The 17,558-nt window shown below is 36.9% G+C and overlaps 1 protein-coding gene across 1 annotated transcript in view; it reads left to right on the top strand.

Annotated features, from left to right (window-relative positions):
• Positions 1-10,493, top strand: part of Septin7 (septin 7) — a 34,303-nt gene extending 23,810 nt beyond the window's left edge. Inside the window, exons 7-11 of the mRNA XM_034509965.2 lie at positions 681-732; positions 2,904-3,029; positions 5,345-5,480; positions 7,861-8,000; positions 9,438-10,493. Of these exons, the coding sequence (XP_034365856.1) occupies positions 681-732; positions 2,904-3,029; positions 5,345-5,480; positions 7,861-8,000; positions 9,438-9,477 (494 nt within the window). The 3' untranslated portion in view covers positions 9,478-10,493. The remainder of the gene's footprint in view (positions 1-680; positions 733-2,903; positions 3,030-5,344; positions 5,481-7,860; positions 8,001-9,437) is intronic.
• Positions 10,494-17,558: the final 7,065 nt, after the last annotated feature.

Here is a 17,558-nt window from a genome sequence, read left to right as displayed (position 1 = left end):
AATAAAATAAATAAAATAAAGGATCGTAAAGCTCTTGACTAGCCTTTTCATTTTGGTTGTCTCAAGGAGGTTTTTATATATTCTCCCTCAGCCACAACTCTAAGGTTTTGGGGATTAAGCTACTTGAAGAAGGGCTAAGGGGACGGATGTCTTAGTGGATAAAAATGCTTGCCTTGAAAACTTGAAGACTGAAGTTCTGATGAAAAAGCCTTCCAGGCTTGGCATTCCATCTGTAGTCACAGTGCTCTGGTAGGAGAGACAGGATCCACTAAGAAAGCTAGGTAACCCAATCACTGAGCTACAGGTTTATCAGGACACTCCGCCTCTGTAAACAAACTTGAGAGTGAAATTAGGAGGAAACAGTTGATGTTAAGCTTTCCTTCACAGATACACATACATGCATGCACATATATATTTGACACAAATACACATTCACAAAGAAAGATTTAAGAATAGAAAAGTGATGTTTTTAAAATCTTCTAGTAGAAGTAGTATGAGGGTACCTTTGCCTATCATTCCTTGTTACTTCCATTGTATTGTTCTATGTTAGTATTAAACCTTAATAAAAATCAGATCTAGGCAGTTTACATATTCTTTCCTTGGTTTTATTTCCATATTCCTTTGAAAAGATAAACTTTATTAAAATTAACATGTGTGGTCTATTTTTATTTTTTCTACAGTTGAAAATGGTGAACATTGTGATTTTACAATTCTAAGAAATATGTTGATAAGGTAAGTATGAGCAGCAGTGAAAGCAGTACAGGGTTTTAGCACCCCCAAAAATTAAAGTTCAGAAGACTGATTTTGTCTGCTTTAAGTAGAGCTACCGTGTGTGGCATCTTTGCTCCCATTGATTTGTAAGTAATGTGTGGTAATAATTTACATTGCTTATCCAAGATTTTAGTCATTAGCTGCTTTGAATGTGCATCGCTAGAGCTGGTAAGGAGGGCTCCCTGGTATTGCAGAGGAATTTCACCATGCTTACAGGAGGATTTAATAAGCATATCAGCAAGGTACTACATATTTATGAAAGTATAAATTCTGCTATTAGCCTGAAGAGATGGCTCACCAGTTAACATCACTGGCTGTTCTTTCAGAGGACCTGAGTCTGATCCCTAGCACCACATAATAGCTCACACAACTCCATGGAATTAAACTCTGGCTGCCATAGTAACAGACACACAAGTGGTACACAGACATACATGTGAACCAAACACCTGTACACATAACATAAAAATAAAATTTCTAGTATATTTGCCCTAAGAAGGATGAGTGTTTCATGTAGCTACTGGTTGTTTCATAAATATTTGAAGGACTGAAATGTCAATGCCAGTTGCCTAATGCCTGTTTCTATAAGTCTGTTGCAAGTACTTGAAATCTTAACAGGCTAAAATTAGAAATCATACTTGACAATCACAGAACAGTATTTTAGTGACATAGATAACCACCATGCTAAATGACACTAATACAGGAGTTTAATAATATCTTAATATATTCATAAATTTATTTATTCATTTTTAAGGGACATAGTGATTAAATTACATTTAAATTAAGAAAATATCATGTTTTCCTTTCATTTTTAATTTTAGTGTAATTGTTGTTAATGTTTCATGCAGCCCAGCCTGGCCTTGAACTTTGTGTATAGCTAACACTGGCCTTGTTTAATTGATCCTGCAGCCTCCACTTCCCAAATGTTGGGAATACAGATGTGCACCACCACACCCTGCTAAAAATACTGCTTCATGTTAGCATCATAAATTTCTCTTTATTCTACACCTAGAGAAACTCACACAGTGATATATTCTTCAATACTTTTTATCTTCTGAATGTAGTTACTACATTTTTTAAATTCCCACTATATAATATTTATCTATAGCAAGAGTATAAAAGAAATACATCTTTGTGTTAAGATTTTACAATATACCTAAAAATGTAATTTGGTATCACCCATGACACCAGTTCCAAAAGATTTAACAAATGAGTGTTAGCTGTTCCATTTCACTTGCCAGGTGTTCTAGGAACTGGGACCTGCCCAGCCTGACCAATGTCCAGGGAATAGAGGCTTAGGTATCGCTGTTGTAGCTAGAAGGAAAAATGAATGCATTGGTAGACAGGAAAACCAAACTTCGTACTAAGACAAGTAAACTTTGAAAACTGCATGGGAGTGTCAGATAGTAGATGAACTGGATAATTAGGTTACCTTGTGTTCATGATGTGAGGTAAGGTACTTCATAATAAATGGGATTTGGATGTGAGGAAGGACAAACAAAACACTGCATCTTTATTTTTGTTGAAGTTGTGATGAAATGGTAAAGATGGAATATACTGGAATTTTGAAGTGTAGTGGGGAATGAGAAAAGGGAGGACATTACTCAGTCTTTATTATCTCTAATCACTAAATAACCATGTCATCATATCCTATGGATTACATATTTTATTCCTTGTACTTTGATTTTTATATACAATAGAAACATTACCCAAAGAAGCATATTCACTGGACAGCTTTGATAAATAGGGAGTTATTCTAAATTAAGGTTCCCTAGTTGATAAACAATTTGATCTGTTATTTTAAGGATCCATGTATAAACTAACCTGGTGAAGCTCAATATTACCATGGTAACAATTGTATCAAGGAAAGCAGTTTCTGTTTGATATGAGCTTCAATAGCAACCCAGTTTTTTCTCTTGAACTATTTCTTTGGTAGAAAGTTTACTCTTAGAATGATTGATGGTCCTTGAAAGCTCATCTGGAATCTAAATTTCTGTTTGTTTTTATCTGCTTCGTCAATGAAGACATGTGAATGACATCTTTTTAAATATTTTAAATCTGAAATTTTGTCTTGGTGAAATTTTTAATTGTATCAAAAGCCTTTAACATAAGCAAACTCTTGCTGTTTATGACAGAACACACATGCAGGACTTGAAAGATGTTACCAATAACGTACACTATGAGAACTACAGAAGCAGAAAACTAGCAGCAGTGACTTACAATGGAGTGGATAACAACAAGAACAAAGGGCAGCTTACCAAGTACGTATATAGTTTTCTGCAGAAAAAAAATTAAACATTTTATTTCCTTTCTTGAAATTCTTGTTATGCATTAGAATATTTGGGCGATAGTTCTCTATTTATAACAGCAGGAAATTATGTTGTTAAGATTTGTCTTTGTAGGTTTTTTTTTTTGTCTTACTGTTAATTGTTGACATTATTGTTCTGTTCTTTAAGAACTACATGTTCTTGTCATTTGCCAATCATCTTTAATAATTCATACAGCACAGCTAAACAGATAAATACAGTTTTGAAGAGAAAGGTATAAGCAATTTCGTGGGCTGACAAGATGGCTCAGCTGGTAAGGACGCCTGGGGGTGCATTTTGTTGTGTGATGGAGTTTTTTATTATTGTAGCTTGAGGGTTTATAGTTGGGTTTGATTGACTTTTCTCCAGGTAGCACACATATCATCCTAGTGTAGATTAAACTTGAGTTCCAGCTAGATTTGTCCATGTTCTTTGATTCAAGTTTATGATGTCTTCAATAACAGGATCTTACCATCAAATCTGGAGGGTAAATAACACTGGCAATGTACTGTAATTTGTATGTTTAGGGGGCTTTTGTGGGGTCTCCTTTGCTAACAACTCAAAAGGGGGTAATTCACTGCTGATGCTGGGGTGGTTATTTGGTAGCATGTGGTGTCTACTTGGAGTATTGCTCTCAGTTATAAAGTAACTTCACTTAATTAACATCCTCTTATGTGTATATTTTAGAAAGCATCTCCAGTAGTATTTTTGTCTGGCTTTCTCAAAAGGTCTTTATTGTTCATTATCTTTCCTCACACTTTCTTCCTGCACTCCCCGCCACACCCCTATTTCTCTTTCCTGTAGGGATATTCTTTCTTTCTCCCTTTATAACATTGTATTTTACTTTACCGTTAAAGATCTGTGAACTTTAACGTCCATAGACTGAACTAGCTTTTTATTTAATTTTTAATGTCTATTCTAGCATTTCAGAAACATTTTATGGTTAACTTACTGAATATGTTTAAAACTTAAGACACTAAAATATTTAAGTGAATGGATTTTCATCAGCATTAAAGTTATAAAGAACATAAAAGTAGTCTGCATAAACTAAATGGTGTTTTAGGTATTAGATAGTAGTTATCTTCAGCATTTAATTGAGTTGCATAAATAAATTATAGTAAATGTAGTTGTGACATCAGTAATTATCTTGGAGGAGATGATAATACTTGAAATTTTAGTAAAACTAATTCTCTACATACTGACTTTATTAGCTAAATTATTTTTTTCTCCCACTGAATTTTTTTTCTTTAAGGAAAATAAATCATGTGACTTTCTGTAGTTTTCTGTGGATGTATTTTGGGACTGTTCCTTTTTGGTTTGCCTTGTACAGTTTACTTCAAATATAACATTGTCTCAGTTCTGTTTTCTGTTGCTATGATATAACACCATGACCAAAAGCAACTTGGGGAGGAAAGGGTTTATTTTACTTATACTGCCATAATACTGTTCATCATATTGCATCATAATGCAGAGGCCAGGGAGGAGTGCTGTTTACTGGCTCATTTGCCATCTTATATAAACCAGGACCAACAGTCCAGGGTGGCTCTACCCACAATAGGCTGGGATCACCTCATCAATCACTAATTAAGAAAATGCTTACCTACAGTCTAATCTTATGGAGCCATTTTCTCAATACAAGTCTCCTAATCTCAGCTGGCTTTAGCGTGTGTCAAGTTACATAGAAAGTAGCCAGAAGAATCATTTTTAGAACTAAGGTACACAAGATTTAGAGAAACAGCTTCCCAGCAGTTTTTTTTTTTTTTAAGCTTTTTAATTTTTTTTTTTTTTTTTAATTTTATGTATTCACCATTGCTCTCTTCAGACACACCAGAAGAGTGCATCAGACCTCATTGCAGCTGGTTGTGAGCCACCATGTGATTGCTGAGACTTGAACTCAGGACCTCTGGAAGAGCAGTTAGTGCTCTTAACCACTGAGCCATCTCTCCAGTCCTTCCCAACAATTTTATTCTTAGGGTTCACTTCATAGTAATTATTTGTAGAGATTGAGATTTAAATAAAATACTAGTGGAGAAGGTGTTAACTTCTATGGTTATGGGCATATTTATACATTTTACAGTTTCTGAAGGATTCTTCACCCATATGTATTATATAAGACTTGGAATTGGTGTCTAGAATGATGTAGATATTTGTATGCATCCAAATGATAATGGTATCTGTAGCATCCCGTTGTTCCCATCACCGCATTGGTAATTTAGAATTGCAGTTTTGACTTACAGACCTTAATGATTATTTCTAAATGTTGGTGACAGGAGCCCTCTGGCACAGATGGAAGAAGAAAGAAGGGAACATGTAGCCAAGATGAAGAAGATGGAGATGGAGATGGAACAGGTGTTTGAGATGAAGGTCAAAGAAAAAGTTCAAAAACTGAAGGACTCTGAAGCGGAGGTAATCAGTTTAATTAGCAGTCTTTCAGTATTTCTTTTACATAATATGTTCATTAAAACTTAAATTATATCTGTATACACTTTCAGAAATAATATACAAATACAATGGAAGAATAAAAGAAACTTTTTATTTTAAGAATATATTTATGTAAGGGCTTCTAAGCAGTATACTAAGTGGGAAGACAGAATACAAAATAGTCTAAATACTGACAATAAATTACTAGTTATAATGAACAATAAAAAATATAACCCATTTCCTAAACAAACTAGCATTTATACCACCTGCCAGTAAATGCCAGTAACAGTGCCTTCCTGAGAGACTTGTGAAGAAATCTGGACTAAGTTCCTTTTTCCTAAATGCCTGCTTGCCTGTTATTTGCCCCTTTCTCCTATTTCATAGAGCCCCACTCCAATATGCTTACCAACATCTGTGAGGTAAGGTTTGTAAAGCTTTCTACTTACATATATAAAATATTTCCATATATGCAAATAAATTATAGACATCTATTTAGCCTTGCTTAATAGTATTTGTTCTTGAATCATTGTGCTGGAAATACTTGGTATATAATTGCTGATACTCTGCAGCATAGTATGTCATAAGCAGTACAAAATTTATGATGCATTATGTCATCTAGTCCACGCTGTGGACATATAAGAATAGGTATCACTGCCCATCTTCACTTGCACAGATGTGAGGAAGGATGAAATATCTTAGTCAGTACTGCAGATGCATAAACCAGCGTAACGACAGTTTGTACATGTTTTGGTTGTTGCTGCCCTAGGTAACTTAGAATGTCTATTTTAAACATATACTTTTATAAGATTTAGTTAATTATTTCTTGTGTTGGGGTAAATGCGTATCATGGCATGGGGATGGAGGTTAGAATACAACTTGTGGGAGCCACTTTTCTCCTTCTACCATGTAGGTCCTAGAGATTAAACTCGGGTGACAGGCCTGGTGGGCAGCCACCTTTTACAGCAGAGCATCTATCTTTCAGGCCTGTTGCTTTTTTAATACTTGAAAATATTTCAGCTTCCTAATACATCTGACCTAAAGATTTCTTGGAAACAACTGATTGTGACCTATGAAAATTATTTATTTGTAAATTTTAAGTGTTACTTATTTGTAAAGAATAAACAGCTTTAAGCCTACTTCACAGCTTGAAAAAAGCATAACTATGAATTCATTTCAGTTCTGTGTCTGTGTGTCCTCTCCTTTATATGCCATCTCTGTTTCTCAGAGGATATTACTGTTCTGAATTGTGTGTATGTGATTGCTTTGTATTCTTTTATACCAACTCTTTGGTACAAAATTTGTATTCTTTAGTGTTCCATTTTTCTTAGTTAATTGCTGTCATGGTTTCACCTCAGATTTGACTCACCTTGGAATAAATTTCTTTTATAGCAATTAGATAAAATCTTTGCAATAGGAATAAATAAAAAATTGCTTTAGAAGGGGATACAAAATAAATTATATGTAAAATTACATTAAAATTCAAACCCAAAGTATTTTTATCAATAAATTTTTAATGCATATAATTCCGGGATAATCTCAACTGAGTCATTGAGGATTTAGTATAGTGTGACTTAATCTGTTCTCTTTTTTTCTTTTTAATTGTTGCTTGTTTTGTTTAGAGACAGATTGTCTAGTGTTCTGATGATCCTTTAGATGTATGCTTTTTGGTTCTGTAGTTCACCGCCTGTAAGCAGCAGTTGTTTACAGCGTTAGTTCTCAGCCTGGGAAGGACAGTAGCACTAGAATCACTGGGACCTACCTGTTGAAATCCCGATCTCTACGTATAACACCTGAAAGTTCTAATCCACTGAATCTAGATTAAATGTTTAGCAAACACCCCAGGTAACATTTGTATGAAGAATAATGTTGGGGAACCACTCCTTTACAGGAATTGGGAGACATCTACTACCAGGATTCATTTGGAAATTGATCCTTCACTACTTGCTCTGGCTGTTGCTCAGACTTCTGAACCTGGAATTAGGAAACTTGGGAATAAGTTTTTTATATTGTCACCTTGTAGTCTATAGTCCATAGCTGTTTCTTTGTAAAGAAAGAATAATGCTTTTTCTGTTCAACCTCCATTATACTTGGGAACCTAAAAAATGAAATCACAGTTGTCTATTATAAAATATACACAAATATAAATTTGTTGCATTTGTAAAAAAAACAAATGCTTATTTTAAGTTTTCTAAGGTAATTCTTTGAAGTCATTGGCTTTTTGGGTGGCAGATTCCACAGAGGGAGAAATCTCAGCAGTGCTTCTAGGTGGCACTCTGACACTGTGTGACACAGGCACACATTTTTTACACTAGAATATCTACCTACATGTGTTAAGCAGTTTACTTCATCTTTGATTCTGATTTAGCTCCAGCGGCGCCATGAGCAAATGAAAAAGAATTTAGAAGCACAGCACAAAGAATTAGAGGAAAAACGTCGTCAGTTTGAAGAAGAAAAAGCAAACTGGGAAGCTCACAAACGTATTTTAGAGCAACAGAACTCTTCAAGGTAACTAATATCAGGATACCTAAGAAGTAGATATTTTAAAGAACTTTTTATCTATTTTTTTTTTAAAAAATTAAGACCTTATCATACATCTCATTCTTAGTTTTCTATTTAGAAGAAAGAGTTAATTTAGGGCTTAAGTTTGTGGAAGAGCATGGATGGCGGCACACCCGCGGCACTAGAACAGTGGGAGAGCTTACATCATGATCCAGAGCCAGAGATAGAGGGAGCTAACTGGGAGTGGCATGGGCTCTTGAAACCTCAAAACCTGCTCTCAGTGATGCTCTCTTTTTCACATGGAAGGCTGCATCACCCATTCCTTCTCAAATTGTTACACCAACTGGTTGTCCAGTATTCAAATAAGAATGTGAGAGCTCCAGGGGCATTCTCATAATCATCACAATCCCCTAGCCAGCTGATTTCATGGCAAATGTTTTCCAGTTCATTTGGTGTACTGTAAGTGTTTTCTTCAGCTTAGATGTTTTTCTGTGCTTAATTTTTTAAACTATGCTTCAGTAGCATCCTAATAGTATCTACAGTTAGCTTACTGGAATTGACTTCTTATCTCCTTACCTCAGTTGTTGGATATAATGATGGTTTGGGGTGCTGGAGTTGAACCTGAGGCCTTGCACATACTAGGTAGGAGCTCTACTTACCAGCCCTTAGGAGGTGCTTTAATGTATCCGGTAGATTCTTATCTGTAATCATATTTATTATAGTCATTCTTATGTGATCATGCCTAATAGTTCTCCTAGTGATTTATTTTGGAATGAGTTTCTAAGGTATAAGATTAACTTATAATACTTACTTTGATTTAGTATGTCTTTGTTACATTATTTACTTGAAATGCTCTATTTTGTCTCTGTTGATTTCTTTTCTTGTCATTTGAATTCTACCTAACTCTATTTATGTATTGTTTGATCACTTTGATGATCTATAATATTTATCACTTTCATAGTAGCATTGGTTTTTTCTTTTGATTACTATACTTTTATGAAGGTTGTTCATTAATATCTGATAATGTGTACCTACTGGTGCTTAGCTTAGCCCTTTCTCTAGCAATTTTTATAGTCTCAAAGAAGAAACTACATTTGTCAATATATCTAAGAATGCACTGGCAGTAAAAAGGGCACCAGAGTATCTATTTTCTACAATATTTTAGAGAAAAAGATTCTTGTAAATTAAAATGAATAAAATGGAGCCTTACTGTGTTATTTACTGCTTCTTTTAGAATTCTGTCAGCTACTTGATTGTCTAAGAAAATACTTTTATAGATAAATATTGGTTCACTGTTTACTTCTAAATATTTCAGGTTTTTTTCTTTTCAGTGAAAATACATGGTTTAAAATGACAGTATAGTTGTGTATGTGTCAGCTGCTGCTGCCGTTTGATGTCTAGCATTTATAATGTCCCTCACCTCATTGTTTTCTTATTTCTTAGAACCTTGGAAAAGAACAAGAAGAAAGGCAAGATCTTTTAAACTCTATTGACCACCAGTTATGTATTAGTTGCCAATATGCCAGCTTGGACATCAGTGTTTGTTGGATCCGTTTGACCAATTTGCACCAATTTTATCCATAATGATGGATTTAACAGCATGACAAAAATTATTTTTTGTTGTTGTTCTCGAAGGAGATTAAGATGCCTTGAATTGTCTAGATATTGTGTACTTAGAAATTAACAGCTCTAAGTACCATTCTACATTTTTTTCTTTTTTTTTTTTAAATTAAAAAGATGTCTTCAGTTTAATGCAAGAAAACATTTTACTGTTGTACAATCATGTTCTGGTGGTTTGATTGTTTACAAAATATTCTAAAATAAAAGGACTCTGGAAGGTTTTCATTGAGGATAAATTGCCATAATATGATGCAAACTATGCTTCTCTATGATAATTATAATACAGAGGTTCCATTCGATGCAGCCTATACAATAATGTATTTAGTCTAACACAGTGGACCCTATTTTTTGACACTTCCATTGTTTAAAAGTACACATGGAAAAAGCCTATATGCTTACAGTGCACCTAGAGCTTTTTATAACAGCCTTTTTTGTTGTTTGTTTGTTTTGGATTCTTTAAATATATAAATATATTATTCTCATTTAGTGTCCCTTTAGCCAGAATCTCATTACTGCTTCATTTTTGTAATAACATTTAATTTAGATATTTTCCATATATTGGCCCTGATAAATAGAATATTAGCATCTTTCATATGGTAGGAACCAACAAGGAAACTTTGCTTTAACTCCCTTTTTACACTTTATGGTAAGTAGCAGGAGGACAAATGCATTTGTAGATCATTTCTAGGCAAATTGTGAAGCTAACGACCAGCCTGTTTCTACCTATACTCAGTCTTGTTTTACTAGAAATGGGAATCATGGCCTCTTGAAGAGAAAAAAGTCACCATTCTGCATTTAGCTGTATCTATATATTGCATACCTGTATTTTTTTGTTTGTATTGTAAAAAAACTCACATAATAAACAATGTTGTGATGTAATAGAGTGCAGTGTCTTGTACATTCTGCAGTAGTTGGGAGAACCTCTCCTCTGAGGGCCTGCTGCACATCTGTCTTGGTCATCATGTGCATGAGCCAGTTCTCAGTGCCAGCACCCTCTGCTCTACCAGTGCTCGTTAATAAGTTACTCCTAGGAACGTTTTCCCATTCACTTGGATCATATGTACCCTGGAAACTTTCTGAAACTATTGCATCTTATTTTTTTTAAGAGTGTAGTGCTGCTTTTTTGTTTGTTTGTTTGTTTGTTTTTAACTAAAGTTAAAGTACTTGACTGTGCTTAGAATTTTAAATTAATGACCAAAGCAGAGGTAAATTATGGTTCTAATTAGTTACTAATTTTTCATTGAGAACTTAAACACTTAAGTCAGATGCTTGAAAGATGCTTACTGCTTTTCAGAAATACTTAGTTCTGGATTTTAAAACATTAGGTTAGAAATACTATTCATATTACAGAATCATTATCTAAAAATTCACCCAAAGGTGGCTATTTTAAAATAGAATTTACAAGTCGTTTATTTCAAACATTATTTAGGAAAACCCAATAAACATTTATTCCAGATGGCCATTGTTAATTTGAAATTACCTATGTATTTTTTTAATACTAAAATATCTACTTTTGGAAAACTTAACATGTTATATGTGGCTTTTTGAAAATCAAAGTATAGTGATAGTGGTTGTGGTAGTGCATACCATATTCCCAGCCTTGAGGAAGCAGAGGCAAGATGACTGCTGTGCGAGGCCAGCCTGGGCTACATAGTGAGAGTTTGTGCCCAAAATAAGTGAGTGCATTTGTAAAATGTAGTATGTGTGCTAAAGTAGAATAACTGACAAGAATTTTTGTTAGGATGGTTTGGTTTTGTTTTTTGGTTGTTTTTTCCTAGTGCTGCTTAGAGATAAAAGCCCTGTACAAAAAGGGCTGATTTGTATAAGAACTTAAGTTGAAAGAGTTGGAAATGAAAAATGTTTAGGCTTCCTGTCTAACCAAGAACTGTTGCCTATGTTTATGTTTGTCATATACTCTGTGTGTTATAAAGATATGGATAAAACCTTCATTTTATCACCCTTAATGAAAACACCCCAAAGTCTTAACCATCCATGCCCAGGCTTTTACCTGAGTCATCCTAGGGGGTCTGTGGAATTTTATTGAGTCTTTTGATCATTAGCTCTTGAGTTTTAAGCACAAGGACAGCTATTTTGCTGTGTGACTTATGTATGTTGATTTCTTTATGTTGTCACATAGGTAGGGTCAACCAGGCAGGTGCTAATCCCAATTATATTGAAGTGCCTGAACATCTGATAGTAGAATTCTACTGCCACCTAGTGGGGGTAGGACTAATTTCTTACTCGTTTCACAGTTTTGGATTGGGCATATAACATCTCTCTATAGCTCAGATTGCAATCATGAAAGCCGAAGAGGGGCAGGGCTGCCTCCCATGCACGTTGTCTTTGTGTCACCTCAGCTACGCACTGTGCTAGGAGTGGAAGTTAGGTTGGAGAAAGAAAAAAAAATTCACCGTTGCTATCTATGCTGACGTAAAAACTTGCCTAGGTCCCCAGTTCTATCCCTGACCTGCTTCCTTTGTAAAATATTTTGGGGTATACAGCTGCAGTTCTAAGTATGCATATATAAAGCTCTAAAATGTGCTACCAAATTGTGAACATTGAAGTAAGTGGAATGTAAGTTTAGCATTCAGTATGCTACATAGGAGCCAATGGTCTAGGTTGTTTTGCAGTGAAAACTTGTTTGGTACCCAGATAGGCACTAAACTGGAAGTGCTTGCACTTTATCGAGCCAAGGCTTCTTTCCCTCGTCATTTATGAACTGTTCCAGAAAATAAGTCCAGTTTATATGCACTATGTTTAATCTTTGATAGATACCAGAATTGCTTGCAGAACTAAAAACAGGTTGGGAGGTTTGTAATAGGTAGTTTCTGACAAGGCTGAGTGAATACTCTTTGTTTGACCTGTGTGCATGGGTTTCATATCACTTGATCCTACCCGGCAGGCTTGGTTGTTTCTAGTTATTAGCACAAACTGATGTTACTGGTGCTCTATGGCTTCAAATCTCACCTGGGGTGGACAGCAGCAGTCCTAAAAAGTACTGCTTCTCTTCAGTTCCAGGAGACGGTTCATTTTCACTGTCTGTGCTGCTGTAAGTATCTATCTATACCTGCTTCTTTGCACACAGGAGATAGCCTTCTGTATCTTTTTTTAACATTTTGTTTTGCTTGATGTATATGTGTTTGTGTGTATGCTCTATGTATTTGGGTACCCTTGGAGGCCAGAAGTTTGCAGTTAGGAACCACTTGGGTGCACAGAACTGAAGTTGGTCCTCTATGAGCAAGCACTCATAACAGCTGAGCAATCTCTCCAGCCCACGAGGGAGCTTTTTGGAATTAATGAATGAACTCTCCTTTGGCAGTAGGCCAATATGTAGACATAAAGTAACTATTCCAGAGAAGAAAGGTGTTAAGAATGGGAGTCAGAAAGTGTTGTTCCTGGCAAGTAATGACTAAATGGTTTATTAGCCATCTCTGGCAGGTTTTCTCTAGGACATTCAGAGTTTTTGTGTTGGTGGGAGCTAGTGAATGGTCTGCTAAGAATACATTCTAAAGGTTTTATTGGTCAGAAGTCTGATACTGAGGTGGATGGTAAGTGGTTGTGAAGGGGACTAAATACAGCTCAAGGTGGTTTTGGCTCTTGACCTGTATGATATCGCAGACGCACACACACACACACACACACACACACACACACACACACACACACACACACACATCCCAAATAATAAAAAATTAGATCAAAATAAGTACATACACATTAAGACAGTTTTTAAAAGCTCTGAAGTATAAAATGTAAATATTTGACCTAAGAGTGAGAGAATCGATGTTCTTAGGACAGTTTTGAGTTTCATTACTTGGGGGATCTCAGTTGAGAGTAAAGAGGGGCATCTATTTATTCTACATGGCTGTGCCCTTGCTTGAGAGTACCATTCAGGCAGGAAATGCAAGTCCACGATTCACTCCCAATGCTGCTAAGAAACACCTGAAGGTGCCCTTTTTTTCAGTGCTGACTGGAGTCTGCCATGTCATTTCCCAGAGAGATCACCTGGTCTTAGCTTTCATTCATTCATTCATTCATTCATTCAGTTCATCGTCTCCCATGAGCTCCTGAAAGACTAACTGATTCAAAATTTTTAGTTATTTTTGAAATTCCCTTACAGTAGCATCCATTGCATCCTTTCTCCATTCTCACAGGATGCCCAATTTTATAAGAAGTTAACTGCTTTTTTGAACTGGGTAGATCATACATTTAGAAGAATGTTTTGAATGAAAGAAGCCAGGAATTTGGGTGACTTACTAACTGCTGGGTTTAGAGTAGCATTTGTTTATTCAGTCAATTCAGATTATTAATACTAGAAGGCACAATGTCAGTTTTACAAATAATTTTTGTTACTTGTCAAATGAGTCCTGTGGTCGTTGCAAAGCTCCCCAATGCAGGAGTTACTTCTCACAGGTGGTTTCTGAGGGAAGAGACTTAAGCCCAGTGGTAAGGCTACAAATTAGCATAACCTGTATATATCTTGGTATTGGGGGCTTTTGAATAAAAACTATTCAATTAAAATAGCTCATTTTGTGAAGGGCTAAAACAAAATACTTGTTCTTAAGGCTAGCTATTGGAACTGTAGAGACTTCTTACAATGGAGAATCATGTTTCAGTTTGGTACTAGCATGTTATATTTTGGCTTACGACAGTGGTGATAAGCTGTAATTGTGAACATAATCATATATGTTCAGTTAAGTGACATGTTTCACAAGCCTCCTTGCCACACACCTCTGATTCATCCTCACTTATACTCTGCTTTGCAGCAATCTTTACTTGTAGGACAAACCATCCAAAGTTCTTCATCCGAAAGCATTTTATTAATCTGATTTCATTTTTTTCAGTTTCCCTCTTTATACCTAGAGCTTCTCATAGATACTCCTATTTTATAAGATGGCAGGCAAAAATACTAACAAAAAGCTGGACACTAAGGAGAAGAAACATGGAGCCAAGCCTGGTGTCCTAAGAGTGTTCTAAAAGGGTAACCCTTCAGCTGAGAAGCAAAGAAGGAGCAGCTTCCAGCTGAAGCCATGCCTTAGTTAGGGAACTGGCAGACATACCTAAGAGGCTATGTATTCCAGGCCCTGTACACAAAAAGTACTTTAGCAGTCAAATTCAAAGTTGGAAAAGTTCTTGTTACTGTCACAAAGCCAGGATAGTGGTACCAGGGGGCTTCCGCTCAGTGTGCCTGCAGATGTGCTGCAGAAACTGCTGTGTTGTAGCAAAGATCTCCAGTTGGCATGTGAGAAAGTGATATGCTCTTGTCACTCCCAGGACCATCAGGGATCCCTGTGCTGGGCACCAGTGCTGTCAACTTGAGCTCTTGTTCCAAGAGTACTGTGACACATGTTAAGTGGATCGCAGTTGCTCTGACTGACATGTCCTATCCTGGAAGTGGTTGCGTGAACTTACAGCCATAGAACAGAATGTTATACATTAGAGCAGGAGCTGCGGAGATGGCTCAGTGAATAGTGCACTGGCTATGCAAACTTGTTAACTTGAATTTGAGTAATAGAGTCCATGCAAAGAGCTGGATGTAGTGGTATGCATCTGTCATTCCAGCACTTGTATAGTGAGCTGGAAGGCAGACATGAGAGATGCTCAGGGGCTAGCTAGTCCATGGTAAAGAAAGCAGGGTAGCAACGGAACATTGGCCTTGCTTCAACGGGCAGAAGGCAAGACCTGACGCCCTAGAGGTTGTCCTCCCACTTCCAGATGTATGCTGTGACATGTGCACACTCCCCTCATACATAAGTAATAGATGGGAGGTTTGGGGGTTTTAAAAAAGATTTATTTATTTAATGTATATGAGTACACTGTAGTTTTCTTTAGACACACCAGAAGAGGGCGTCAGATCACATTGCAGACGGTGTTGAGTCACCATGTCGATGCTGGGAATTGAGCTCAGGACCTTTGGAAGAACAGTCAGTGCTCGTAACTACTAAGCCATCTCTCCAGCCCTGTTTTTTTTTTTTTTTTTTTTTTTTAAATAATGCATATGCCAAATACATTAGTAAGGACACCAGATAGGCAGATTTTGCAGATTTCACTGTCATTTTAGCTTTTGGTCTTCTAAGAACGCATTCCAAGGTTTTACCTACTAGTTAAAGGATATTAGGCCAGAGGGGTTGATAAATGGTCATTAGGGATATTAAAGATAGCCTTGATCTCTTAACATTTCAACTTTCTACAATCAGAAGTCCTAATCAGTCTGTAGACTCTTAACATAAGTGTGGCTTTTGGAGGGAAAATCAGCTTATCTGAGTCAATAGCCTCAGGAAGATATTTTACTCTTAGCATCAAAATGAATTTTTTTAAAAAATAAATTTTTGATTTGCTGGGTAGAAATTAGAATCTGCATCTCCCCCACTGAACCCCTACATTGTTGGTGCTGCATTAGATCACCCCACATGGTTAGGTTCCTGAAACATGGCACAAAGACAACTGAAAATTTTCTCTGTGATCTATGTTCTGGCAAACTGGGCCTGATCATCTTGTTCATGTTCTTCAATTGTCAGACCCAGTGGGCAGTGATGATGGCACATGCCTTTAATCCCAGCACTTAGGAGGCCAGAGGCAGGTGGATCTATGTGAGTTCAAGGCCAACCAGGACTACACAGAGAAACCCAAATCAGGCCAACCTATTAGACCCATCCCACCAATGTGAACATTTTAGATAATACTGGAAAAATACCTATTTAGCAAGGAAAAGAGCTTTAAAATGTGAGTGGAGAGAGAGAGAGAGTAATACAGCAAGAAGAGCAGAGTGCCTTCTGCATGCCAAATACCACAGCCATACATGTTCTCAGAACACATGAGAACTCCAGCATAGCCATTCAACCCTTTAAACAAGTTCTACTAGTATTGTGTGTACTCAGTGTCAGCAATGATAGATGGATGCCCTTCAACCCTAGCTACAGAACCGTTAGCAGCAGCAGCTGCCATCCCAGTGTGCATGCAGGGCAGGGGCTAATGGACCAGCTAGCTGCTTTTAGCTAGGGACTGGGTGAGGTTGTCCACTGAGGCTCTACTCAGCAAAGGGCTTAAATGAAGCTGCAGGACCACATGTCACTGCCAAGCTGATGTCAAGGACACTCAGTTCTTTGTCACATGAATGTCTCCGTAAGATTGCTTTGAATGTCTTTTGTAATGATATAGTGCAAGTGCCCCTAAAGACTAGACAGGTAAGGAATAGATGCAGACTTTAAAAAGACTGAGGTCTGTACAACTTAAAGCATGATGAATCTTAAAACTGTGGTGCCAAAAGTGAACGAAGCTAGACACAAAAATAAAAATAGTGAGTCACGTGTTTGGAGGGGAGAGGGGGGGGGTCTCAACATCTCATCTCAAACATCTTCATCAGGCTGACAGTTGTGTCACATGATGTTCTTCTGGAAACATCTTGTGAGAGGATATTTTGCTGAAGCAGACACATGAGTGAGGGTATATGATGTTTTGCTGGAGCAGATGCTTGAGGGGGTTCATGGCATTTGGAAAGAGTATAAGTAGAACCTTTGTGCTAAGTCTCAGGGTGGCTGGCACCAAGGGCAAGGAAGTGTGCAGTGGCCTGGAGCTCCTGTGGATTCCCTCCACCCCCTGCACACATCAATCACCACTTCCGTTGGTTGCCATGCCTAACAGAACAATCACCCTGACTCTGGGCAACAGCAGAATATCAGGGAGGAGTCTAAGTAATAGTCCAGTATTTATGGTGCTTCAGAAACCTTGAACTAGACCAATGACTCCTTGAACATTTAAAGCTGTTTGGGGAAAAAAAAATCTACTGTGTGACATACTGCAGTGCCACTCGGACAATGGAGAGAGGTGGAACTAGAGATGTGACTGGTAGTGACAGGTGTGAGACAAGGCTTCGGTAGATGGGGGCATGTAATTACCAAGTAGGGCTGGCAGGGTTGTCTGTGAGATTGTACAGGCTCTGCCCCA

The sequence above is a fragment of the Arvicanthis niloticus genome, chromosome 8 (genome assembly GCF_011762505.2).
Source record: "Arvicanthis niloticus isolate mArvNil1 chromosome 8, mArvNil1.pat.X, whole genome shotgun sequence".
NCBI lineage: Eukaryota > Metazoa > Chordata > Mammalia > Rodentia > Muridae > Arvicanthis > Arvicanthis niloticus.
The sequence above is the reverse complement of the archived record's forward strand: the minus strand, read 5'-3'. Positions and strand labels throughout refer to the sequence as shown.